This window comes from Helicoverpa armigera, chromosome 16, assembly GCF_030705265.1.
Source record: "Helicoverpa armigera isolate CAAS_96S chromosome 16, ASM3070526v1, whole genome shotgun sequence".
NCBI lineage: Eukaryota > Metazoa > Arthropoda > Insecta > Lepidoptera > Noctuidae > Helicoverpa > Helicoverpa armigera.
Genome location: NC_087135.1, coordinates 1332111 through 1358912, shown reverse-complemented (window position 1 = coordinate 1358912; position 26802 = coordinate 1332111). Strand labels below are relative to the sequence as shown.

Sequence of the window (26802 nt, the reverse complement as noted above, 5' to 3'; positions counted from 1 at the left end):
CAAACCATTTTAGTTCACGGCTGGTTATAATTTGGTTATCGATATAGTTAAATGGTGAAGGTAACTCACACTTAGAATTCGATGGCAATCGGTTACTTTACTAACTATGCAAATAAACTTATTTGGGTAGTTAAATTTCAATTCTTTATCATTTAAAGCTGGTGTGCATATTGTGCACAATTGGCTTTTTTATGTGAAATTTATACCTACCTACGTGCTGATAATATTTGATTGTGTTAGTGGTGAAAAATGATGCCCTAAGTAGGTACCTACTACGCGTCAAGCGGCGCAACGTAGGTACTTAAGAGCGTGTACGTCAACCGCGCGCCATTTGGCCTAAAATGGTACTTTTCAAACCACTGTTTCTCAGTAACTACTTATCCTTTAACTATGTTATTTTTTAATAACGCAAGGTAATTTCACTGTCTATATAGTTAATTGAACATAAATTTCAATTTGTGTAGTTTAAATACTTAAAACCCCTGTAACGTAACAGATGTTTTATAAAATTCCCGTTCAGCGTCTATTTCGAAGCTTAAATTCATGTGAAAACAGTGGCAAATCTAATCATATTTATTTTTTTACTCATAGACGAAATCTCCATGCCTATAGTTAGTTGAAAACATTTTTTGATTTAGGTCTCTATCTTTCAGAAAAAAATATTTTAACAATGTGAAAAATTGTGAATTTCAAATGCTTTTTTTACCTATCTATCTTACTTAATTTAATATAACAATTATTTACTATAGTAATATAACTCTTTCTTTAAAACATAAACTTTATATTATAATTTAATCTCTCGTTTTATTTTTTATAAATTATTTAAAACTACTATAAAACGCTGCACGCGAGTCAACTCAAACCAGACCGCCGCAAGGCTTCACAGAGAGAGGACGTGTCGCTCCGTCACATCGCGTAGGGTGAATAACCTCTGCCGTGGATACCGAGAATAGAGTACATTTCAAGCGCGACCAACAAATCTTGATACATTACTATTTTATTTAAAGCTCAATTTTGAAGCATATTTTTTTTATCGATTGAGTTGAAATTTTGTTTGAATGTTCAGTTTTAATGACAATGTATGATTCTATATCCAATATGGCGGTATACCCAAGATGGAGAAAAAATGTTTTAATGCATTCCTACGATATGGGTATCAAATGAAAGGGCTTGCTATGAATAACTCGAAAAAAATGTGTCGCGAGTCTAAATCCAATATGGCGGACTCCTTAGGCTAGAAATCACTTATTGCAGATGTCTGTTACCAATCGAGCTATAATTTTTTTTTTTTTGGATGTCCCCAAATTTTGACTTTTGATCTCGAATAACTTTTGAAGCATATAGGATAGATAACTTAAAACTTTATTTGCAATGGTAAACCCAAGCTCTTCACCAATATTTGGCTTTCCGGCAATCGTTGTTATTTGACCACAATTTTTCGGTCTGGATGGACTGGACCATTCATATAAACAATCAATTTTTCAAATCGGTCCAGGCGTCTTTGAGAAATCGAGAAGAATCAAATTGAGAACAATCACAAAACAATCTAATTGAAACCTCCTCCTTTCTTTTTTTGAAATCGGTTAAAATACAGAAACTCTTAACATTGTCATTAATCATCAGTCGACTATTTAGTACTGTTGAAAATTGTATGTAATATACAGAAAGTCCTCAAAACCAAGGTTTTCATAGGTGCCCGATTTTTTTGCAAAAGAGTGTAAGTATTAACGACTTATTTTCATGCTTTTATATTTTAGACATCCATAGACTTACACTATTTTCCCGCTATTAACTATTTACTAAATAATATATTTTTTGTTCTACCAATTTCACTCGAAAGGATCAAAATGGTTTGTGTGACTATACGTGAAGTATGATAGGCACGCACACAGCCGCGACGCTAGTCTGCGCGGTTTTTTGCGTTGAATTACCTAAAGTTGACATCGCGCGCCGAGCGTACACGCTCTTAATATTAAAATTGAAAAAAAATAAAGCCGACTCCAATAATATATGCATGCCTGAAACCTTCTCCTAAGTCTGAAAAAATACTTTGCTGAAAACGGCATCAAAATACATAGATCACTTGAGATAACAATACATACAGGTCAAACTGGAAACCTTTTTTTTTTTGCAGACGGTTAAAATTGTATATAGCGGAAATATATAAACAGCTTATCAAGTCCATTTATCCTGCACTTAATAATAATTTTTAAGACTAATTTTTAATTGCATTATCTGAGAGTATAAGGATAAAATAATTGATACTTCCTGTAACTAATGAGAGAATCTATTTCTATAATTAGCAATGATAGACGTGGTTACCATCTGCATTTATTTCTAGGTGATAAATATCAGGTACCTAATAAAATAATAGGAAAAATTATATGTATGGCTTAACAATCACGCCAACAGCTGCACAGTGATTCACGTTCCATACAAAGGCGGCCATAAATACGAAACTCACAAATGCTTTTAATTTATTTATTTTACACGTTGAAATATGTTAAGATAAGTGTAAATTATTAAAATTATAACATAACCACATTCATTTCACAAAAATATCATACTATTTATGTGTAAAAATTACTCGCAGTAATTTTGTTTTAGACGATAAAGGTAGAATTCCGTGGGTAGCGGCTGACGCAGCCGCGCGCGGCCTACGGCAGTCGTCGGCCGCGCGCGACAATAGTCAACATATGAAAATGTATGGCGCCGCTGCCGAGGCCAGCGACAGTCGCGCGCGGCCGACGAATTTCGTAAGCCGCGCGCGGCATTGTCTTGAAATTAGACGATTTTGTTCGTTCGAAATGATGAAGGATACTACCAAATACTGATTCAAAAGCATTTGTATTGTAATGAAAACAAAAGGTAGTTTTGCCGACTAAATAAAAAACAATTCATTTCTGGTTTTACTAAAATTCTATAGATGTTATTAAGCGCTAGACCATGTTGAGATGCATACGGCCGCGCGCGGCTCACGAAATTCGTCGGCCGCGCGCGACTGTCGCGAGCCTCGGCAGCGGCGCCATACATTTTCATATGTTGACTATTGTCGCGCGCGGCCGACGACTGTCGTAAGCCGCGCGCGGCTGTCGTAGCCGCTATCCACGGAATTCTACCTTAAACCTAAAACATGTCATACTGCGACTTTTAATGAAAAATCTATATAAATAATGGTTATTTGTATTAAAAATAACCAAAGGAATAAAATAAAACAGCAAAAATACATGAACAACCTTTTTTGCAAATACCTACACACAAAACACAAAATATACCAGAATACATTCAAGCTCAAAAGTATTTACTACAAACAGATAACAAATCTAGAACATATTTTGATAGCACACCTTTTGTTTTTGACAGGTAACTTTCGTAAACCTGTTGGGAAGGGATCTGAATGAAGAAGTTGATGGTTCAACTTTGCCAGACTTCTGAGATAAATGTAACTCAATTCGCTCTACATCAATATTTTCAACTACATTCAGCCAATCTGAATATTTCTCTATAAATTAAGACCTACTACGATTTGATTTTGTCCAATAATGAGAAATTCGTTTACATACATTCATAATTTTTAACCCCCGACGCAAAAACGACGGGGTGTTATAAGTTTGACGTGTCTGTGTGTGTGTGTGTGTGTGTGTGTGTATGTGGCATCGTAGCTCCCAAACGGATGATCCGATTATAATGCGGTTTTTTTTGTTTAAAAGGTATGTCAGTCGGGAGTGTTCTTAGCTATGTTTGGTGGAAATCGGTTCAGGTCTTCAAGGTCATCAGCTCGATTGTTAGGTGTGATAGGAATGTTACACGCTCAGTTTACGTGCAAGCATATGTGGGATCTGAAATTCAAAACACTAATGTCTTCTGGAACCACTGAGCTGGTCTGCTGGTAGGGCACGAAGGTAGGAGACGTAACCCTGAACTGCCTTTTAGTAAACCCATCGAGTTTGGGCTCGTTGAATTTGTCTTGACGAGTTCTCTTCATGTTTCTGATTAACGAGAACCTGATGCTGGAAATGGGATGTGGCGGATGGAACCCTGGAATGCCGGAATGACACGGATAAACCGATTTATATTTTTACTGAAAATCTAGAATGACCACAGGTTAATCTTTATTGTTTCTCAATCTGTGCAAATCTCCCAGAGCCAGTTTGTCATGAGGATTGTTAAACAGCTTCCTTTGGCTGAGATCGCATATAGCGACCCCATCTTAAAATAAAAGAAATTAAACGAAAGAAGGAAAAATTAAGGAGATCCTTCAAAAAGCATGAAATAAAATTAAATTATAAATTTAAAAAACCCCCGACCCAAAAAAGTACGCAATAATTATGACAGAAGGTAAAAACGCTGAACCCTATAAAAAAGCATAAAATAACTTTTAACACTACGTAAGTACCAACTAAAGCATGTCAGACTAAACTAAATTTTGACATGTCGGGGGACCGCTTTTTACCTTCAAAAATACTTGCATAAATCAAATGATACCTACCTAATTACAACATTCGTATAAAAAAAACACGTATCTAAAGTAATGAATTAGAGCGGTCCCTTGACACGACAAAATTTAGTTTAGTCTGACATGCTTTAGTTGGTACTTACGTAGTGTTAAAAGTTATTTTATGCTTTTTTATAGGGTTCAGCGTTTTTACCTTCTGTCATAATTATTGCGTACTTTTTTGGGTCGGGGGTTTTTTATATTACTTAAAGTCTCTAGTTTGATATTTATGATGTCATCCGAAAGGCACGATGTTTCGGTCAAAGTATTCAGGATATGTTGCATTTTTCATTTGGACTACCCTTTTTAGAGTGCCAAATGTCAAAAATAGTCGTCCTCGAAACAGAACATTTGAAAGCTTTACCTAAAACAACATGAAAGCTGAACTTAAAATATAAAGTTTTTTCAATACTATGGACATGCATACTTTGACACTCCTTTAACCCAAGAAGGGGCAGAAAGATGCAGATGAAACTTATATGGTTTTATAAGAACATCCTCTTTATTCGAAAAACATTTGCCTCAAGTGCAGCACTGAGCAGCAAAAAGTTATAGGTCCAAATGAAATCAAAGTATACCAAACAAATCTACAAAAACGCTACCTTCAATAAAAAAATAAAAAAAAATATTAAGCGCATTAAAAAAAATAAAAAATTGTTGATAATAGAAGTACATACCTTGGTCTTGGACCTCCATACTGTCACCATACGTAAACACTTGATTTGGAATAGTGACACTCAAAAACAAAGTGTTAAGTTTTGATGTCTCACACGTTGCGATAATTAGACTCGAGATGCGCTAACTTCCGATGCACAAAAGTGGTCAATAAATTGACCTTATGACACTGGTATTTAGAGTTTTTGGTAGCTTCTTTACTTGTTAATCAGTTAGTAAGTAGATCTAATGGGGATAAGCCTATGACATTTTTCGATTTATGGCCTTAGAGTGAATCACTGTGAGCTGCATCGATTAAGATAAACAACGATAGGTTTTCTCTAGCTGAGGTACTTAAACGATTTATCCAGATGCGGAGATTTGTCCCCCAACGAGCGGGTGAGACAAGGCTCGAAGACTAGTTATATTTTAAAGTACGCTGTGGGGTTGTTCGAAAGAGTAACTGCGAGAATGGTACACAAAGGGTTCCAGAGGGAACATGGCGGGTTTTAGTCACAGCAGCATATCTGCATTTTCCACAAAAAGAAAGCTTCCTATATATACCTACTTAATTTATTCGCGCAAATATACCGTTAAACATAGGTGCCTATATACCTATTCTGCACAAATGATCATTGAATGACGTAGGTTCAAGAAAATGGTTCATGTTTATTTCCATGGAAACCACAAGAACAAAAGATATGCAACCACCAAGTAGGTAATGTTTTCATTAAATAGAAATAGATAACCATAAAAAGCAAAGGTAGGTCTAGGATAAACTATAATTTAATTAAGCACGTTCCATTAATTAACTAGCAGAAAATTCCAATACTGTTACTTTCCTGTAGGTACCCTTAGATCATTGAACCAACAGGATCCACCATCAACAGAAAAGAAAACTCTATGCGAAAAAGTTTGCCAATACAACGCAACAAAGAGTGGTACTTCTCTGTACCGATGTATTTTCATCAGATATTCGGTCAAACACAAGCATGAAATATTCGTTTAGAAAAAAACCGGCCAAGTGCGAGCTAGGCTCGGACACAACTAGTTCCGTTATAATATCTAAAACATGTGTACCGGATAGCAACCAGATAGCAATTGGTACAAAAAATACCTTACCTTCCTAAATAGGATATCTAAAGTTGAAGGATTTTCAAATCGTCCCAATTGTTCCTAAGATTATCTAGTTTAAACAAACAAAGCAACACTTTCAGCCCCATAATATTACTTTTTTCTACCCGTGGTTCGCTCGCGTCCCATGGGAACTACTTAAGAATACCTAGTTAAATAGTAACCTATAGCTATTTTGAGTAATTTTCTGTCTTATTCTGAAATTATTTTTCAAGCCGCAGCAGAAGTCCCTAAAATAAAGACTTTCAAGCAAACATAACAAACTCTTCAGCTATATAATTTTACTATCCCGGAGCAGAAAATACAGTAGGTACCTATTTTCAGTTTTTCTTAATACAGATTAGAACTAGGAAAATGTCTGTAAAACTCCATATATTTATCAGTGTGAGTCAATCTAAGGCATATATAAATATGTGGAACGAAATGAAAAGGATAAGTGCAAGCACTGCTTAGTTCAAGTTCAGTGTTTGTCAGTCCTGAGCGACGGAGTTTAATTCTAAAATCAGTAATCGCTGCGAAATATCAAGAAAACATGGCTGCTCGGGACCCTGTAAGCTATTCATTAATCTTTTTGTTTATATTTTATTAAAGGTGCCATTAAAAGGATACGCATATTTATCCAAATGGAACGCGCCAAAAGAAATTCAAATTTTAACGTACTTTATACGTATATACCGCCAAGTCAGCCAATTGCGATGTTTTTAAGATTACATGCAAAGAGTTATCAGCCGTTCAGATCGATTGAAATAGCGTCGACAAATGATAAATAGATCGATAATTATTAATTGATTGATGTTTTGAATCAATTGGTCGACGTCAATCTCTAAAAGGCAGTCAGTTGTCCTTCCCAATAGTTCAAGTAGTTTTAGCATAATGTATGGTACTAATTTCTATTTTTTTAAGGAACCGAAATGCGTCATCAAATTCCCCGATGGTGTATACCGTGGCAGCAAGGTCAGGCTACAAGGAAACATACCACCTGATGCTCAGAGGTAAGTTTAAAAATTGCCAACCAATAAAATGATCTTCATGACATGATATACAAAACTTACGGTTAGTTGCACCATTTAACCATAACGATTTCCGAACTATTTATAGTTGTCAAATCACGGATTTGACCAATGAACGGCCAGTATATGGCTGGTTACAGTTTGGTTGTCGTTATAATTCAATGGTGTAGTCGCTCTTTGTAAAACCCCATAATATTTGGAAAAAGGCTAAGCAAGTGATGGCTGCAGATTTCTCCTAATCGTTTCCAGATTCTCAATAAATCTTCAATGCGGTCCCAGAACTGATATTCAAGAACAAGTTGCACTGCACGTGAACCCAAGATTCAATGATATGAATGTGGTTCGCAATCAGTACGCGGGTGGAGAGTGGGGACGGGAGGAAAACAGTGGTGGTATGCCACTGTCCAAAGATGCTGACTTTGAAACTGTCATCGAGTGTAACGAGCAAGCCTTTACGGTGAGACTAAATTATGTCTAGAAAATTATAGGGCTTGTTAGATGTCCAGGCCAACTTTTGACTACGGTGCTTGGAGGCATGGTATAGCAAGAATGAAATATACTGCCGTGCCGCAAACCGAGTCTTTTGGCTTTGCCGATAACCCAACTTACCCAACGGAACGGCAATCTGGCATGACCGGAGAGTGGTGGTCTTGTTTATTTCACTTCTTTATTTCTTCATTTAATAAACTTACCGTCACAACGCTCCATTAAAGTTAAAGCTTCCTTAAATCTATTGCTGACTCTTTCTTTGTCAACAAGATAAAAAGTGACAGAAATAGATTTAATGAAGCTTTTAACTTTAATGGAGCTTTGTGCAACTGACGGATAGTCATTATTTTGATGCCTCGTACATACGCAGCAGTGTTTTGTTCATATATTTCAACTGTCATGAAGTCACTTCCAGCCAACTTTGGATAAGCAAATCAACTGACACGATACGAACTTGTATTTTAAGTTTAGTTGCTGATATTTTTTTGTGATTTCATCCAGGTGAGCTTCAACGGCAAGCATTTCTGCGAGTTTGCGCATAGGATGCCGTATCATCGCGCCACTCATGTCATGGTGGATGGTGACGTCAGTCTGCGACTTGTCAGCTTCCCATCGACCGAATAATAAAAACAGTGTGAAAGCACTCTAAGCAAGCGACGACGTGAAGCAGCGCATCGCATCGCATCGCCGTGTCTTTCACCTAGTACAACGCTTATCACACTAACATTTTATAAGCCATTGTTATTACATAGGTACTGTAATGATTTTTTTAATTGGCAATAGAAATACCTAAATATTTTTGTCTTACTTCTAAAAATGCTTCTTGTTCAAAAATAAACTTCTTACTACTCTTCAAAAAGATTTTTGTGTTTGTTCCTTTTATTTCTCATCATCCTCCGAGCCTTTTCCCAACTATGTTGGGGTCGGCTTCCAGTCTAACCGGATTCAGCTGAGTACCAGTGCTTTACAAGAAGCGACTGCCTATCTGACCTCCCAGTTATCCGGGCAACCCCTTGGTTAGACTGGTGTCAGACTTACTGGTTTCTGACTACCTGTAACGACAGCCAAGGATGTTCAATGACAGCCGGGACCTACAGTTTAACGTGCCTTCCGAAACACAGTCATTGGTGTCTAAGATATATTTAGAAAGCACTCACCTGTCTAACTTATTACAAAAATAAAATAAAAATACATAACCCTTCTTGGCATTCGGGTAATAAACAGTCCTAATTTAGCTATGTTAAGCTATAATTTATTTTGTATAATACATTATGTATGTTAGTCTTTAAGGTATATATCAATGGGCCTATGCAGCCTGAAAATAAAGAGATTTGATTTGATTATAATAAAAAGTATTTATTAGCAGTTCTTGTCCATACATCTTGATGATAGACGGATAGCGAAGTCTTAGTAATAGGGAGGCTGAAGCCCTACCTTGGGTACGGGAAGCCTAACAGAAAATTAGTAGTTAAAACTTATGACAGCGCCATCTTTCTATTTATATTTTAACTAACAAAGATGCTTTGGCAACTTAGTGAAACTAGTGAGCAATTTAATTCATAAGTGGCGCACCTTACTTAAGGCGATTATCACACTGCCCCGCATGATGCAGCGTAGTGCGTGGATGCGTTTTTTTCCGTTGTATGGAAATATCTCCGTTTGTATGGAAAACACGCATAGTCCAACACACTGAAAATGCATCCACGCGCGTTCATGCGGATCACGCACATACATGCGGAGAAACACGCACCCCCGCGCGTAGGTGCGGGGCGAGACGCAAGGTATGGCACACTGAATCCCGCATTGCCGCGCGTGATTTTGAATGGGCGTGAAGTGTATATTTGAAAATGGAACTCGATGAGAGCCGCCGTGCGTGAATCTACTAAACGCACCTACGCGCGTGAGTGCGCGAAAAACCCGCACGATGATGCAGATCTGCACTCCCGCAGGAACGCGCGTAGGTGCGTCGACACGCAAGATGCAGCGTGATGCGGGGCAGTGTGAAGATCACCTATATGTGTAAAAGCTAATTTATAAAGATTAATTAATCAAATAAAACTGTTTATCATGTATCTTAAAAATAATAAAATTGATGCCTGATTAAAAGAACTTTTCAGTTTATTTTTGACTTTAGGCATCGAACCCTTTGGTAGCTTAGCATTAACTTTAATACTAAACAGATGTAAGGCGATTATCACACTGCCCCGCATGATGCAGCGTAGTGCGTGGATACGTTTTTTCCGTTGTATGGAAATATCTCCGTTTGTATGGAAAACACGCATAGTCCAACACACTGAAAATGCATCCACGCGCGTTCATGCGGATCACGCACATACATGCGGAGAAACACGCGCCCCCGCGCGTAGGTGCGGGGCGAAACGCAAGGTATGGCACACTGATCCCGCAGTGACGCGCGTGATTTTGAATGGGCGTGACGTGTATATTTGAAAATGGAAGCCGCCGTGCGTGAATTTACAAAACGCACCTACGCGCGTGAGTGCGTGAAAACCCGCACGATGATGCAGATCTGCACTCCCGCAGGAACGCGCGTAGGTGCGTGAACACGCAAGATGCAGCGTGATGCGGGGCAGTGTGAAGATCACCTTAGGGAGGCGGACGCTGCAAGAACATTAACTTTCCTGGTTAATTAACTTATATATTTAATTACGTTTGGTTCAGATCACCTATTTTAAAATACATATTTACGTCAATATTGTGAAATATTGAAATTGAAACTATTACTAATTGCCTAAATTATTATCTTCTACGGAATTACAAGGCCTAAAATAGATAGTATTATGCATCTATCTACTTACATAGGGGTAATAAAATACACACACACATATACTAAAAAAGTCTTTATTTTAATATTTACACAGACGGTTTGTATAAAATGTGGTAACATACAAAATTGTAAGTACGTTTGAGTTTATAATCCGTAGCCAAAATATAATGACATTTCAGATTTCATATTCTTGCTGTTTTTCGTCTAAATAACTGAACGTTAATAAGTTTTAAAAGTTAATACTGTGACATCGAAGTTTTAATATAATATATTTCATTATTATTTAAGGGTATATTGTTCGTAAGTTTATAGCCTAAATGAAAAACTAAATATTTTTTATCACAATATAAATTCAGTAGGCTTCCCTCAATTTTCTACCGAGGACAGCATTCTGAAATTATAATCTTATGTCTTTTTTACATAACAATACATATAATTAGGTATATTAGTATATTCCCTGTACTTAAAGTTAACTTAAAATTATTTAAAATAGTAAAACTTTAACATTAAATGCAATAAAAATTGTGATCAATGAAAATAAAAGTAAATAATTTTTTCTTTAATATTTCCAAAAGAAAACAATTCATTGAGTATTGTTCAGTCTAAAATTGTCGATAATAAGACAAAGTACTAATTCGAATAAATGAGTTAATAACCATACATTATTATATCTATGTTTGCTTTTTTTCTATCATTCAAAACTTAACGCTTCGAAAAACAAAAAAGTCTCAATACTGGAACTAAATTTTCAAATATTGTTGAGCACGTTTCAATATAGAATCTAGCCTCTATGCGTACGGGATGCATTTGTGACTTTCTGCATCGTGTCATCTCTAAATCTACTTAAGGCATCAACAGTCGTTTGGAGAATGCCAAGACCGAGCCTGAATTTGAAATCAACAAGTCGTTGTAAGAAAGTAAAGAAACTGCTTTGTTGGTTCAAAGGTGGGTATGTCGCTATTTCTGGATCGTTCCACGGCTTCGAAGTCACTGGCTTGTCTGTTGTTACAGGGAACGAAGGCATAGTTGATGTCGTTTCAGATTTTAAGTCAGTTGTCGTTTCTGTCATCATACTTCTCTCAGTAGTAGTAGTAGAGTATATAGGACTATTCTTTTGGGTTACATCAGTATTTTTTGAAGGGAAAACTTCATAGACTTTGAACGATTTGGTCGTTGTTTCCATATCATTGGACGTTTCTGTGACGGTTGTCTTATCGTTCTTGCTGTTTATTGGGATCGTTGAAACGCTTTCAACGACTTCAATTTTAGAAGTGGTTATTGCGTCGGGTGTTTTGGTTTCTTTAGCCGGTTCAGATACAGCGAATACAGTTGTGATGTCTTTAGGAATTACTGTGACATCGTCGGTAGTAGGAGCAAGATTTCTGATCGGGTTATTGAGAGCGTAAACATCATCAATCTCGTTGCTTATGAATATGTCTTTGTGATTTTCTTTTTCAGCCAAAAGCTCTTCTAAAGAGCCAGAAATGCTACGCTTCTTCCTTAACTTTCTTGGTCCATGTTCTGGTACAACTGCTGGTGTAGCTGAATCCACTAGTTCCTTGGGAACATTCCCAACAACAAATTTATTGTCACCAGACTCAGCACTATTATCAGTATCACTAGTATTGTCATCATATTTATCGTTCTGATTTTGCTCTTCATTATTAGAACCTAAGTACATTGAAGTCGGTGGATATGTAGCAGGACTACTAGTTGTCTCGCTATAGAACTGGCCTTCAAAAGGATACACAGGTTTGAAATCAGATTCGGCTGCTGGTTTTACACCATAGACCACTGAGTTTGTGTTTTCATTTCCATAAGCTGTCATACCTGACATACCTGTAGGTCCAGTTTGTGGTGCGGCATATATTGGCTCTACAGCAGGATATGGTGTATAACTTGGTTGATGAGCCTGAGCTTTTTCATAGTTATATTTTCCTTCAGTAGTATAAGCATGTCTCGTCTCATAGTGAGGACTGTAATTGATAGGCTTGGAATAAACAGCAGCATGAGCTATACCTGTCTTTTGTTGAGCGTAATGTACTTTACCATAATTTGGATTAGGTTTGTAGGCAGTCGTCACTTGTCTGTACCTAATGTCTTGTTCTTTCTTCACTGGGTAGCGGTTAATGTGAGCAGTTTGTCCAGCGTAAGGGTTCAACTTCTGTTTGGCATGAGCTGGCATTCCAGCAAGGACAGTTCCCAGCATTTCTTCTTCCGCCTGTCCGTTGCCATCGTTAGCGTACTCTTCAGCGTTGTTCCTGTATATATCATCGCTCTTATCTACTTCAAAGGTTCTACGTACTGGCGTTGCAAATGGATATAAGAAATACCCAGCTATGCCTACTAAACTGGCTAATCCCAACATACCCACTCCTACAGATGGCATCACTTCTCTCGACAAATAGTTGTAAATCTGCGTTGTTATAGCACCAGTTGCTGCAGGTGCTGGTTTCTTCGCATTTTTGTTAGCTTTTGTCTTATTTGCTGTTTTAACATCAGATATAGCTACTTCTGTGGTAGGTTTTGGAGTAGTAGTTTTACGTTTCTTAGTCTTATTCTTCTTTCTAGTGGAACTTCTTTTAGGCTTCTTAGTTGTGGTGGCTGGTGTGCTAACTTCAAGTTCAATTTCTTGTTCTTTAGCTTCAGTGGGTAGTAAGGCAGACTCGCTGATGATTGGGCTTGCTGGAGTGGTGGTAGTTTTCTGTTTATTCTTATTCTTCTTTTTAGGTTTAGAAGTGACTGCGATGACTGGTGTTAAGGTTGGAGGTTTAGTTTCTTTCTTCGTTGTCGGAGCTTCGGTTGTTGTAGTTGTCGTGGTAGTGGTTGTAGTAGTGGTACTCGTAGAACTAGGACGAGCTGATGTGTTCTTATTCTTTTGTACATTAGATAAAACTGTGTCCTTAATTTTGTTGTACACATTCTCATTGATAGCTGACCCACTTGCAACTAAATCAGCTTTGTTAGTACTGCCAATGATAGGTCGTTTCCCTACTTTGTTATTCGCAGGACGTTTTGGTTTGTTCTTATTAACGGCAGGTTTAGGTTTCTTGGTGATTTCCTCGACTTTTGAAGACTCAGTAGTCAGATTCTCTTTGACTGAATTACTCAGTGAAATCCAAGTAGAAATACCTTCATTGGATGTCGAAGATTCGGTCCGGACCTCGCTTATATTGTTCTCTGTATCCAACTCTTCCATTGTGACAGGAACTGCAACTCCCGGATGAGCATTTTCAAGTTCTTCTCCATTGTCATTTCTTGTTTTGATTTTATGTTTGACTTGAGTCTTTAGCTTGGGTGGTATTCTAGTATCTGAAACGACCTGTGCATCTGCAGTATTGTTTGGTTTATCCAAGAGTTGGATGGCCACCATTTCTATGGAGTCTCGTATGGGAGCTTTAGATTTAACATCACGGGATGACTCTTCAGGCTTCGTTGATGATGCTTTAGCATCTTGGACGGTTACTGGTTCTTTCGTGCTGCTCCTGAAATGAGACAAACACAAATATTAGCAGTTGTTTTTATACTATGCTTGAAAATTCAAAATATAAAGATGTTTTTTTATACACTTTCTTATACCACACGTGACATTCTGGGATTACTATGTTCAAAATCCTGTACTAAGATTTCGTTCACTTTTAAAACCTTCGGTATTCGTGTGCCGATTGCAAAAGTGACAAAAATAAGACTACTTGCAGAAAAAATATGTAAATATATTTCGCACGAAACATTGAAATCAATCGTCATTACTTATACTTCTTTTAAAAGGTTGTTCTGTATTTGATCAACAAATATTATATACATTGTAGTCTTTGACAAATATTATTTATTTACTTTATTCTGAGATATCAACATTTAACTATCAATTAAATTGCAAACAATAATAACCAAAACATGTATTATTATGTTACTTGTGCATGTTACTTTTTCTCCATATAAAACTATGCACATAATATGAAAAATAAGCCATTGTTTAAAAATTAAGCGTTTCCATAATATGCATTTCGCTGAACTTTAATCGTAGTGCGGACCTTGATTTTTCGATAAAGATCGTTCTCGCCACAATATTAATGGAATTTTTTTGAGAATATAAACTCTGCCAAAGCAGAGTTGTTAAAAAATTGAGATAGACTCATTTGAGTGTTCCCCTCCACGGAAATCTTTAGTAAAAGGCGAAAGATTTATGCGTTTTGAAGGGAAACCAGAGTGGCTACCGTCGTACATTTGATTTGACCCAACCAAACTTCGGAGAATCTTAACAGCGCGATTCAGAAAACAGGCAAAATTGTACAGCGACATCTGTTGAGCAAAGATGGAACTAATGGTGTGATGCTTTAATGACGGCATACGAGTAACAACAATGTTTTTTCCACTAATATTATAGCTTGCTTTTTATTAATATTTTAAATGATCTGGAAAAATACCTATTTAATCTAACTAATGATAAAAAATTTAAACAATAAATAAAAGAAACACATATTCTACTATCATTTATTATTTTAATTAGAAGAATAAGTTAACTATTTACGACACTTATTTTTGTACAAAATGTAATTAAAATAAATCATAATTAATACAAAATATTTACAATTTCAGCAATGTGCTGAATGAGAGAAACACGTACGTACACACTAAATAAATAAATAAAAACTAGTATTTTTGACACCAATAATACACATAAGAAACTTAAAATTATCTAATTTGAGCAAAATTTTGAGCCAGGCTCCATACTATTACAAAATTAAAACTAAAATAAATAATTATTAGTAAAGCTTAATAATTGTTAGTAAATTTTTGCTACATATTTGAAAACTTATTGAGTACTATTTATTGAATATAAAATAATACTGTTTTTGTCGCAGGTACTATCGACATGACGCCATTCATTTATCATATTAAATACGAATAATGATGACTGCGTAAAAATATTACCATTCCTTAATTAATTAATCATTGAACTAAAGACATTAATAATTTCACTGTTTTTAAAGTAAAATTGTATCTACGTAGCCAGACAGTGAAATTATTAATACTTGGGTTAGAAAAGTAGATGAAATAAATAAAAAAACACATATTCATTAGCCGCTAAAGTCATTATTTTGTAAATAAAACCTACAAGACTACCATTGTACTGAAAGTTACAGTATTATGTAGCTGAATCCACTTTTGAAAAATTATTATAACAATTATTAATATTATTTTGTTATACAGGGACACTTAAATATTTTGAGATTCTATTCTCTAAAATTGCACATTATTATAGTGATGACGATGAATATCCTAAATCATTGTAACTTCCATCACGTTCATTTGATCTCAGCCTCTACTATTTACCGTCAAGTAATGTACCACCGTACTTTAATCAATTTGGTTAAACTTGAGTCTCCTAGTCCAAACTTCACGTTTCTTTCTTTTGATTTTACGATTATTTAAAACAGCATGCCTACTCTGATCTTCTCTTAATCTATTGGTTAAAGTTATCATCCATTGTTTTACTTTGGAAAATAATGTCGGCCTGAACTCTGCTTTTTCTTTATAATCCTTGTTAGATCTTGCCATATCAGGAACAACTCTCCTATTATTTGGAAAAGAGTTCAATTGCCAAGTTTTTAAATCATCATCCCAACGCCACTCGGGCCGATAAACATGAATAACTTTTGGTGCTTCTCGGGCATAAGGCAAAAACCAAGGAGCAAATAATGCTGCGAAACCTGATCCAGCAAATAACAACCCTAAAGGTGCTAAAAGTATAGGAAAGAAACCAAAACTTAGAGGATTTATCGTTGCTAACCAGCCTAAAGCGTCTAACGCTGGTCTGAAAAAGTCTACTAAAGAAGAAAAGCTAAATATATCATCGTCAGAGTCTGAACCACCGGGGGCGATTAAAGCAGAGTTTGGTGAAGAAGCGGCTCCAAAGCCTGATTCAGCAGATTCCGGCCTAATCACACTGTTTGCAGAATGATAGTTCACTAACTCTGTGTTTTCGACAGACGCACTATCATCGTCTTGGCCTTGATTCTCATCAGATTCAAAATAGTCTTCATCTTTCGATGAGTCAGTGCCTAAATCATCGTCTAAACCTAACCCGATTCCACCTGGAAATAAACTATCACCACCATCTTCCTCCGATTCAATAACCACATTCTTATTTATGACGTTTGTATTTACTGCAATATTTAAATCAGGACAAGCTTCTTTACCCTGACCTTGAAAAGTGTTATTCAATGTAAGGTAGATAGTAGGACAATCTTCGGCATACGGGCTGTATTCCTGAGGTCTTATAACAATTCTGTCTGTATAAGAATCACTTGGTTCTAAAGTAGAAACTTCATACACATGTCCACCATGATTTTGTACATTATTGTGATAATCATAATTTATTGGTCTTGTATTATACATTGGCCGTGGAGTTGTAGTTTTTCTGATAACCTGCGTTGTCCAAGGTTTTGGGTATCCTAAGTTCGTTATTATCGGAGTGGGGGTAGGTACTGTATGGTAGTATGGTGGCCTAGTAGGTCGTGGTCGAGTAGTTATTACCTGAATATTAGGAGAATAAGCTTGAGTTTCATCTGAGTAGGGATACTGGGGGCGTTGATTATTGTTATTGTACATCTGATCATTATAGTATTGATCGTTATACATATCATTCGGTGGTCTTGTGTATCGTTTAGAATTTATTTCACTAGAACTTTCAGTGCTTATGTCGTCATTAGAATGAATACTGAAACTGGTCGTAGCTTTTGCATTATCGTCTTCAGTACTTGTTTCAAAGGAAAAGTTTAGATCGTTAAGTTTTGTTTTGTCCCTCCATTTAGTGATGACTTTTCTAATTGCTGGCTTTTTTCTATCGTAAATTTCTTCTTCACTTTTGTTTTTTATTGGTTTTGTTCTGAATTTTGTTTTTCCTTCGTGAGAATTAGTGCGTATCAAACGACTTGCTCTAGCATTAGTTGAATTGATGTTCATCGATTCCATACTATTGAAATTATTAATTACATTTTCGTTTTTAACGTTTCTTAGATTAATAGATGTATTACTAGGTAGTTGATTTATTACAGTTTTATTTACTAAACTAATGACTTTAGGTGCTAATTTAATACTAATCAAACTTAAATTACTAAATCGGTACCTTATTGGTGGATATGAACGATTTTCATTATCTGTCTTAATAGCTGCTTCTGTAGGTGTTATTTCTTGAGGTCGCGTGTACACAGACGGACAAACTACAACTACTAATAAAACTAAAGTCCACTTTAAACACACACTTTTTCGCCTCGTCATCGTGCTTCTCGCGAACTTTACCTGTAAAGAAGAAAAATATTGTTAGAAATTATAATTATAGAAAATAATCTTATCTTCTTTGAGATGCTTATTAAGTTCTCTATTATTTTAAGAGGTTAACGAGTCTTTTTAATCTTTACTATTTTAGACTACCCCATATTATTCCTAATTCAAAACTTTTTATTGTTGGGTTCAGTTTATGTACATATTTACATGACGTAAAAAAAGCCTTATTTATACATATATACAACTAAAAAATGGCATCAAAAAACTCCTCATCGCTGCCCACCGGGAGTGTACCCAAGAGGCTGGCAGCATTGCCACGTTGGATGGCAATGCTTAATTTTTGACCAAAATAAAAACCAGCCTTTGGGTCACTTGAAGTGTCAGCAAGTCGCTTTGCCAGATCTTTAAAAAGCAGATGAGCACTTGGACCCCACGGCCCGAGGGTTTCAACCCCAAACGGCTCAAAGGTATAGTTACCAACCAGGGTGCTATATTTGCGCCGTTTGAGGTTCTCTGCAGCCGCAGCAGCGGAACCAGCACATCGCGCCGAGCTAGGAAGGTGAGATGGTGCAAGAGTATCGACACAAGTCGCGTCCCATACTAAAGACCTACCCATCTTCCACGGGAACAACGACATACCGTCTGGTCTCTTGCCATCGTCGCGTGCCAGACCACTGGGTTCTAATATGGCTGGAACGCCTACGGCAACAAGAGCGCGACGGATTATGTCATTGATATTCGCATGCCGTGCAAATCGTCCCGCGCTGCGGCTGCACGACAAGCCGTGGTGTCCAAGGCTGCTGACAGCTTCGCCACAGTGGCAGCGGTGAGGAGAGCAGCACGGAGCACCCAAACGCAAGCAAACAGCAAGCCGGAAAGTGGTGTCGTCAAACAATGTGCCTATGTTTGACGACGGAAGTGCCAGAAGCCATAGGCCCGACTCCCATTCGCCCACAGCCAGAAGGCGCGCTCGCTCTGCAGAAGAAATTGACGTATTTAGCAGATTATTCCGTATAACTCTGCAGAGCGGCTCATCCCACTGTCTCTGGGAGGACGGGTTGACGGGTGGATCAGTATTCGGGCAGGTGATTTTCCAAGCCTCTACAGCCTCAGTCAGACATGGTACCTCGCAATTGGCCAGTGTGATAGGAAGAATTTTCCTGGTCAATTGCTCAGTACCATGGACGGAGGATATAAAGGCCGGTAGGCTAATACTTGAAATTTTGCGGACGCCAAGCCCTCCCATGCGAACGGGAAGAGTAGCCTGAATCCAGGCTCGGTCATCCAAGGCCACATTTAAAATTGATGTTAATGTGTGTCTAATAATTTTGTCAAGTTGTTCCAAAAGGTTTGTGTGCTTCCATAGAGTGGAAGCGCGCAAATAGTATGTTAATTTTGGGCCAAAACAACAATATCTAATGATTGTGATGGCTGAGTGCATGTTAATTTGGAGCAGCCTTTCCGAAATATGATTGAAATTTTGTATTTTGTCCTGAATAAAATTCGAAAATGAATTATTCAAAACTTAACCTCATAGCCCACTAAAAGGACTCAAAAAGTAAAGTCCAATAACCCAAATGTCCGACCACCATTCCGGTTTCCAATCGTAACAAAAATAAACAAACACGGTAAAAAACCGGTTAAACATAGAGAACTAAAAACCGATCCGTTATCCCATCGTTAACCTCTGGGTACCGTTAAGCCGACTTAAATATCGGTCAAGGCTATGCTTAGACTGTTATAATTATTTATTTTAATGGTAATGTGTAATGATAAAAAGTGACACTGCAAAATGTACTGTTTTGTATGTAGATGTCCAGTTTCACATATCTGATGGGTTAAATCATTCTTACAGTCTTAATCTTTGCATAATATTTATTTATATGAAACTCATGAGAGAACGGCAAAAAATATTGAGTTTTTTTTGTGTTTCGTCTTCTTATCAAGTCATTTACAGGTTTAAGCACCTACCAAGTCCTAGTAGGATAATATGTCGTACTAAATACACAATAGATAGATATATTGAATTCAATAATATAGTAGTTAATACGGATATACCGACAAAAACATTTGGTAATAGCTTAAGTTAGGAGAAAAGATAGGTTTACTACCGTCTAATCGACTTATGCCCGTTTTCACCAACAACCTCTTACCGTTTCCCTATCTAAAAGCTACTTTTAATAAGGACCCCTCCCAATTTGACACCTACCTAAATTCATTTTCACCACACTTGTACATGGATCCCTTAAGTAAGTGACAGATTACTAGTTCTACAAACGATAATGCAAAGTCGATATTTTATCGATAAAATGATTTTTCTCTACTTCTTAAGAAATAAAAGTCTATCGAGTATATATTACTAAAGCCTGTGAGTTTTTTTCTTGTGATGTTATTTTAATTTAACTTAAACTACATTACGCTATGTTTTATGCAATAAAACAGTAAAGAGGTTTTCTATAGGTGAATTTTTACCTATGTCATTCGCGCGTTTGTCAAATTAACTGATGTGTATGTGTACATAGAGTGAGGTTAATTTTGGGTTTATTATTGTTGAATAGATAAGTTTATTTTGGCAGAGAAGAGAAAACGAGGATAAACCTTTCTTGCAGAAGAAAAAGACAAGCTAGTGAAATTGCTGACGTCTCATAGAGACACAATATTAAACAAAAAACGGATGGGACCACGAACGAAGCCAAAAACAAAGCTTGGATCCAGTTACAAATAGTTTTAATGCGATAGGAACCGTTTACAGGTAAATGTGAATAATATCTGTGTATAATAATATAAGATATTGCCGTTCAACTGTGTTCCTTGTTTTACTGTCGACTTCATTGTATTTTTGTTCTCCATGAGTTGATGGATGTATGGGGTTAAAATTATACATTTATTATATTTATTTAGTTTCAGGTGGTGCGAGAAATTGGAAAGACGTGTAAAAACATGCTGCGCCCAGCCCACCTCAAATTGAATTGGTGCAGGAGGATGATGATAATGTTTGGTACATCATATGAGGACTAATATTAAAATATTTGTTTACTATCTTTGTTTTAATTTATATATTTTATTATGTTCAATATTAGCCTACTTCTTACCTCCAGAGGGTATCCCCTATCACCTAGGAGATAGGCTCCTCCATATTCACAATTTTCGAATCATTGGTATCTACTGCAGTTTTGGTATTTAAGGCCAATTCAAACCTGAGTGATATTCGCTGCCGCTGTGGGTAGAGGTAGATACCGCACGGGTTTCGCTCAGGTATTTAGTATCAAGTATAGTTACCGGCACGGATATTGAGCTCTCGGCGGAAGAGTGGGGATCGCTTTGCGCACTGTACACAAGGCAATAAACCAATAAATGGCTTCTGCGCAGGTTAAGGTCAGGGCTCAATATCCGTGCCAATAACTATACCTACCGCGGCTAGAGCGACCTGAGCGATATTCACTGCCGCTGTGGGTAGAAGTACATACCGCGCGGCAGCAGCGGCATACGTCCCGAACATCAACAGTAATATTATCGCATACCCACTGGGTTTTCTCTGTCGCAGGTGGTAGCGAATACCGCTTAGGTCTGAACAGTCATATTACCGCATACCCACAGGGTTTTCTCTGCCGTAGACGGTAGCGAATACCGCTTAGGTCTGAATAGGCCTATAGATGTCCCGGCCACCGCGAAACTACATCAGTGATTACCAGATTTGCATCTGTTATGGTCTGTATATTTATGGACATGCAGGACTACCTATTTTTGAATAATTCAGCGACATCACGACCTAGCAAGTGCATTCATAGCAAGTGATAACCTATAATCTATATCTATACTAATATTACAAAGAGGAAAATGTTTGTTTGTTTGGTTGTAATGGATAAACTCAAAAACTACTGGACCGATTTTAAATATTCTTTCACCATTAGAAAGCTATATTTTATCCCGGTGCGGGCAGTAGCTCCCACGGGACGCGGGTGAAACATCATCATCGTACTTATTTCTCAGTCATCTGCTCTTTCACGTAAGATAGGTACGTGGTCTTCTAATGATTATTATTTTACATATCCACAACCTCCACAGCTTCTAAACTTTCTAAAAGTTTACGTTTCATTTTTTTTTTGTATTTTTTTGCTTTTTAAACATGGTATTTTTGGTGTTACATAACATATAAAGGTACATTTCACTATCCACGGTTCAAAATATGTTTGTATTCTGTAATGATAATGATAGGGGTTGTTTAAGCAGGCATCAATCGGGCCCCCAAGTTGAAGTCAAATTTTAAGGTTATAATTTGACACCTAGGCTTTGGTGAAAATGAAATTCTTATTAAGTGTTCCGTAAATGCTCCCTAAATTTAGGTATTCGTTGGTGAAAACGGGCATTAGAAGCCTTGCTAAGCTTCTTACATAAGCTAACAGTCATTATTTTGGCAAAGAGAAACAAATGTATGTAGCGATGTTCCTTTGTTAGAATAATTTTTTATTCAAATAAAGGTAAGCAATTGCAATTCATTAAAATTCATATTTTAACCACAAGTATTTATAAACTCATTTAATATTCAAGAGAGGCCATCAATTTTATTGTGGTTTTTATTTAATTAAAAAATATTGGCAAAAGTAAAAACCCAATGGTTTGTGGTTTGTCGATAATTTATTCTTATTGTATGTTTGGCTCCTTTCTTTATGACTAATAACAGAATAAATAGATATTTTCTTCGAATCGCACTTTCTCGAGATTAGTCATTGATGCAAGGAAGTTGGTATTACTTAAAACCTGTGTGAATCCGGTCAGACCTAAATGACGTCTTATTTAATTTGACAGAAAATAATTTGTAATAATAGATGTTCAGCAAGTTACTCGTAAGACTTATTCATACAATCATAAATTAGTTCCCTATAACAGACATTTGTATCGAAAAATCGTTTTCAAACAAAATACACGAAATAATATACAAAAATTGTATTTGCGACATGTTTCCATCTTTATGTTACGTTTTCTCCTATGTCCACAGTTGCCTTACCATTAGGATATGATTAGCACATATGTATTAAGTACACAAGCAGGCGTCATTTTTTAATATACCTACGCACAATTTACCGTAATACACACATATACTTAGTAACTAAAATATTATTTGAATCTACATAATTTCAAAACTTTTTTAGGTTTTAATTTCGCTAATAACAGTCCAGTATTTTTATTTTGTAGACTCGCTATAGTAAAAAAAAATACTACACGTAGTACAGTGCTAGAAAGAGACAGCAGAAGGTCGTTGACCGTACGGCCATGACCGACTAGTTTTCGACCATAACCAACGCATTATTGACCCACATCTCCACTTTTAAAAAGTTCCCGTTTCTTATAAGAAATGCTTAAAAATCTTGATTAAGTTAACTGTGTGACGTTATTTATAATTTAATGTTATTAATAGAAAGCATAGTTCAGAAAGGACATTCTAACTGTTATTTTTAATTCAATGTCTGTGAAAAGGAGGCTAATGTTTTCACAAGAAATTAAAGGTTGATGACAACTATTAATCATTTTGTTTGCCTAAAATGTGTTTTAGGGTTTCACCATAAACTTATTCAGCCTCAGTCTCTCGACCCTGCTGCTCATGTACTTTTTCTCATACGTCTTTTCCAATGCCTAATACTCATCCTTACATAATCTGATCCTTACTAAATGATAATTCTAATAACGCTCAATTTACGGAGTATCGTAAAAAGTAAGACTCATTTTGATCATAGCAGTAATCACAATTTCCTGAGATGATCACGGCTAATTCCTATATTTTTAATATCTTATGTGCACCATAAAGTGCAGTTATATTTGCATCCACATCCTCCCACTTCCCGGTACAAGCCATGTCTATCGCACTTGACCGTAACATTCAACCACTTAATTACAACTTGCAAGGTGCGTTGACATTGAGAGCTAAGTCAAGAGAGATTAGCGAAAGAACTGAGACATGCAATTTTTGTTATTTACTTCTAGGACTATTCACTAAAAGTAGATGTAGTACAAATTACTCAAATCATCAGGAAGAAAATAGAACTAAGAATAACTACATAAAGGAATCATGTCCAATTTTGGATAAAATAGATTATTCTATTGCTGTTTGCTTGTCGTGGTATGGGCGTATATTGAAAAGGTGTAAAGCATAGAGTGTGTTGTGTATAAATGTGGATGGGTGAAGATGGGAGAAGCAAAGAGTAGATACCAAGGAAGATATGGATTGATTGCTTGAAAGATGTCATGTATACATGCATATTGTAGAAGACAGCAGACATTAGTATGACGTCTGATAAAGACGCATGGAAACAGAAAAAAATTGGACCCAAAATAACTTGAGAACACTTTATACTTATTGCTAATCATAACACGCTAATAACGTTTAATGAATAGAAATTAGTTCTTAATATATTTTATCACATTTGGCTATCAAAACTGAAAGTTTGCAACACGCAACAGACTCATTAGCTCTCATTCAAAACCTGTTCAATCTAATCAGTCTGCAGGCTTGTGTATAGTAATTATGTAGCTATGCTGGAGCTCATTCAGATCTAGATTTGGTTTCTAGGTCAACCTTTCACGTTGATATTTTATCTGATAGAGGAAGTGTTGGCTAGCATCCATCCTGTCTAGAGATTCAATATTTTGATTAAGACCATCTGCTTATTCAATCAGGAAATAGGTACCTATAATCTATACAGCTATATTGTTGACCCACATTTGGTTACCGATTCCTTTTCTGGATATACGTAAAATAAACGTGATCCCACCAAAAACATTGAATGTAAAAAAAAAGCCAATCCTCTACGCAATTCCTCCACCGTAAAAAGTTTTGAGATCGCATAGAAGCCAAGTCCTGTTCAACATTATTTGTAATAATAAATCAATATTTTGTGACTATATCAATAGTTTCGTTCACTTTACAATAATATTGACTTGGCCATGAGCACAATAAACTACAAATATAATACAGCATATCTTGGAGAGGTGAAAGTCAAACATGAAGTTTAAAATCAAATAATTAAATACTTTTAGTTTATTCGATTGTTACTAAATGACCGACAGTGAGTATCATCCAACATCAATGAACTGCACATGTACTATGGCGCATGTTTAGTCCATGGTGATCTCAAATTCCAATCAGTCCAATCGTAAAATCATGTCCATAATATATATTTATCAATTCAACACATTATTTCAAGGAGCGACTTTTAACTTGTGCTCATGGCCAAGACAATATTATTGTAATGTGAACAAAACTATTGATATTATAGTCACAAAATATTGATTTATTATTACAAATAATGTTGAACAGGACTTGGCTTCTATGCGATCTCAAAACTTTTTACGGTGGAGGAATTGCGTAGAGGATTGGCTTTTTTTTTAAATTCAATGTTTTTGGTGGGATCTAATTTATTTTTTGTAGGTCTCTTTCTTCTCTAAGTATATAACAAATTAAATTAACTTACATGCAAGTAACTAAATATATAACAAACTAAATATTTACACCTAAAGTAGCACGTAAACAACATTTTTTTTAACTAAAACATTTCGAATTCTTGAATCGAATATCTTTTAGAATAAAAGAGATCTATTTCAGAGGTAAATGGCGCTATCACATGAAATTATTTGTTTTTTTTTTTAAGTACTACTTATACTAAGCTATGTAACGAAACCATAGCGCGATTTAGACCAGAACAACGCCATCTATCGAGCGAGCATGCAGTATTTATTGCACTGCATTAGTATGAAAGATTTTATCTGGATTGTATGATTATTCATTTCATTTTAACCTAGCTTTTTTATTAATATGTATGTATATTTAATACATAATAACAATAGTGGTATATTTTATTACGTAACAATAAAACAAATAGTAAAATTTTGTACATAAATAAATAACAAAGTTATCAATGCAGTCAAAATACATACACAATGTTCTTGAAAAACCGCAAATATAAATTTGTTTCCTATTTTTTTTTTTAAGTTTTAAGGTTTTTATAATTTTCCCTTTATATGTAGCTAATAACCTATCTTGGTGCCAAATTTGAAGGTTCTAAGTTTGCTAGAAGTACCTTAGACTTTTGATGATCGGTCAGTGAGTGAGTCAGTGACAAAATGGTGTAACTTTGATCGCTCATAACTCGTAAACTATTTATTCAAATGTCTTGTAATTTTGAGACTGAGCTTGTTTTAATACTTACTCTTGGTCATCGAAAACTTAAACTCTTAGCTTTGTTCACATGGAAGATACAGGGGGCTGAAATAGCCGCGAAACGCTTCGAGAAAAGATAGTTCGGCCGTGCCCGTTTTGCTCGAGTCTTGGCTGGGGCACTGCCGTGCCCTCAGATATTACACCTGAAGGTTCAATTAGGTCAATAAATATCTATATCTTATGTTTATCCAAGACGACATAATTTCTGTATCAACTTTTAAAGGAACATTAACCTTTGAGCTCTTCAGGCAACTTAGAAAGATGTACCCCTCATCTAATTTCCCTCACCCATTTAACCCATTATCAGAAATTGTCAAAGTTCGAGATTCTTCAACATACTGCAGCACTCACATGTAAGTACATTTTTGGGTTTTGTCATACTTCTTAAATCTAGAACATTCCAGAAGTCGCTACCATACATGTCTTGCACCCTACCCGACTTGCACACGATTATTATGTTAATGATATAACTGACGCGCACCGGCACGCGTGCCCATTTCTACTTCTACTCGTTTTTACTTGGAGAGATTGCCTGCTTTCAAAGGGTAGTATTAGGTATTTGTGAACGGTATTTAATTTGTAGGGAAGAAGTGGAGCGAAGATGATAGGCAGAGGAGAAATGAAGATTGAGTTCAAAGAAAGAGGACAGCCAAAGATGCTGTATTTTATCAAGATGATATGGCTGAAAATAATGCCACTTTTAACATGACAGAAAACTATGGAAGTAGAAGACATG

The 26802-nt window shown here is 36.2% G+C and overlaps 2 protein-coding genes, 1 long non-coding RNA gene and 1 other non-coding gene across 5 annotated transcripts in view; 2 read left to right on the top strand and 2 right to left on the bottom strand.

Annotated features, from left to right (window-relative positions):
* Nucleotides 1-6731: 6731 nt before the first annotated feature.
* LOC110369846 (galectin-7) lies at nucleotides 6732-8415 on the top strand. The gene is made up of 4 exons (XM_021325417.3): nucleotides 6732-6833; nucleotides 7187-7275; nucleotides 7543-7750; nucleotides 8284-8415. Exons 1-4 carry the CDS (start codon nucleotides 6816-6818, stop codon nucleotides 8404-8406), a joined length of 438 nt encoding a protein of 145 aa, XP_021181092.3. The 5' UTR covers nucleotides 6732-6815; the 3' UTR covers nucleotides 8407-8415.
* Nucleotides 8416-10663: 2248 nt separating this feature from the next.
* The window catches only part of LOC110369878 (uncharacterized), a 39725-nt gene continuing 23586 nt past the window's right edge, over nucleotides 10664-26802 (bottom strand). Inside the window, exons 3-4 of one of the 2 annotated variants that reach the window (XM_021325476.3) lie at nucleotides 17697-17869; nucleotides 10664-14052 (exon numbers count right to left, since the gene is read on the bottom strand). In XM_021325476.3, the coding sequence (XP_021181151.3) occupies nucleotides 11349-14052; nucleotides 17697-17848 (2856 nt within the window). In that variant the 5' untranslated portion in view covers nucleotides 17849-17869 and the 3' untranslated portion in view covers nucleotides 10664-11348. The remainder of the gene's footprint in view (nucleotides 14053-17696; nucleotides 17870-26802) is intronic. The other variant, XM_021325477.3, reaches the window with a different exon arrangement.
* Nucleotides 14660-14777, bottom strand: LOC126055480 (U5 spliceosomal RNA). Its single transcript, XR_007511467.2, has one exon. It is a non-coding gene; the product is annotated as a U5 spliceosomal RNA (small nuclear RNA).
* On the top strand, nucleotides 20346-20891 carry LOC135117950 (uncharacterized). Its single transcript, XR_010277272.1, has 2 exons — nucleotides 20346-20606; nucleotides 20756-20891. It is a non-coding gene; the product is annotated as an uncharacterized LOC135117950 (long non-coding RNA).

Coding starts and splice junctions, on each gene's coding strand:
- LOC110369846 (XM_021325417.3), top strand. Junction 7,276..7,542: donor ATACCACCTGATGCTCAGAG/GTAAGTTTAAAA, acceptor AATCGTTTCCAG/ATTCTCAATAAATCTTCAAT. Junction 7,751..8,283: donor GTAACGAGCAAGCCTTTACG/GTGAGACTAAAT, acceptor GATTTCATCCAG/GTGAGCTTCAACGGCAAGCA.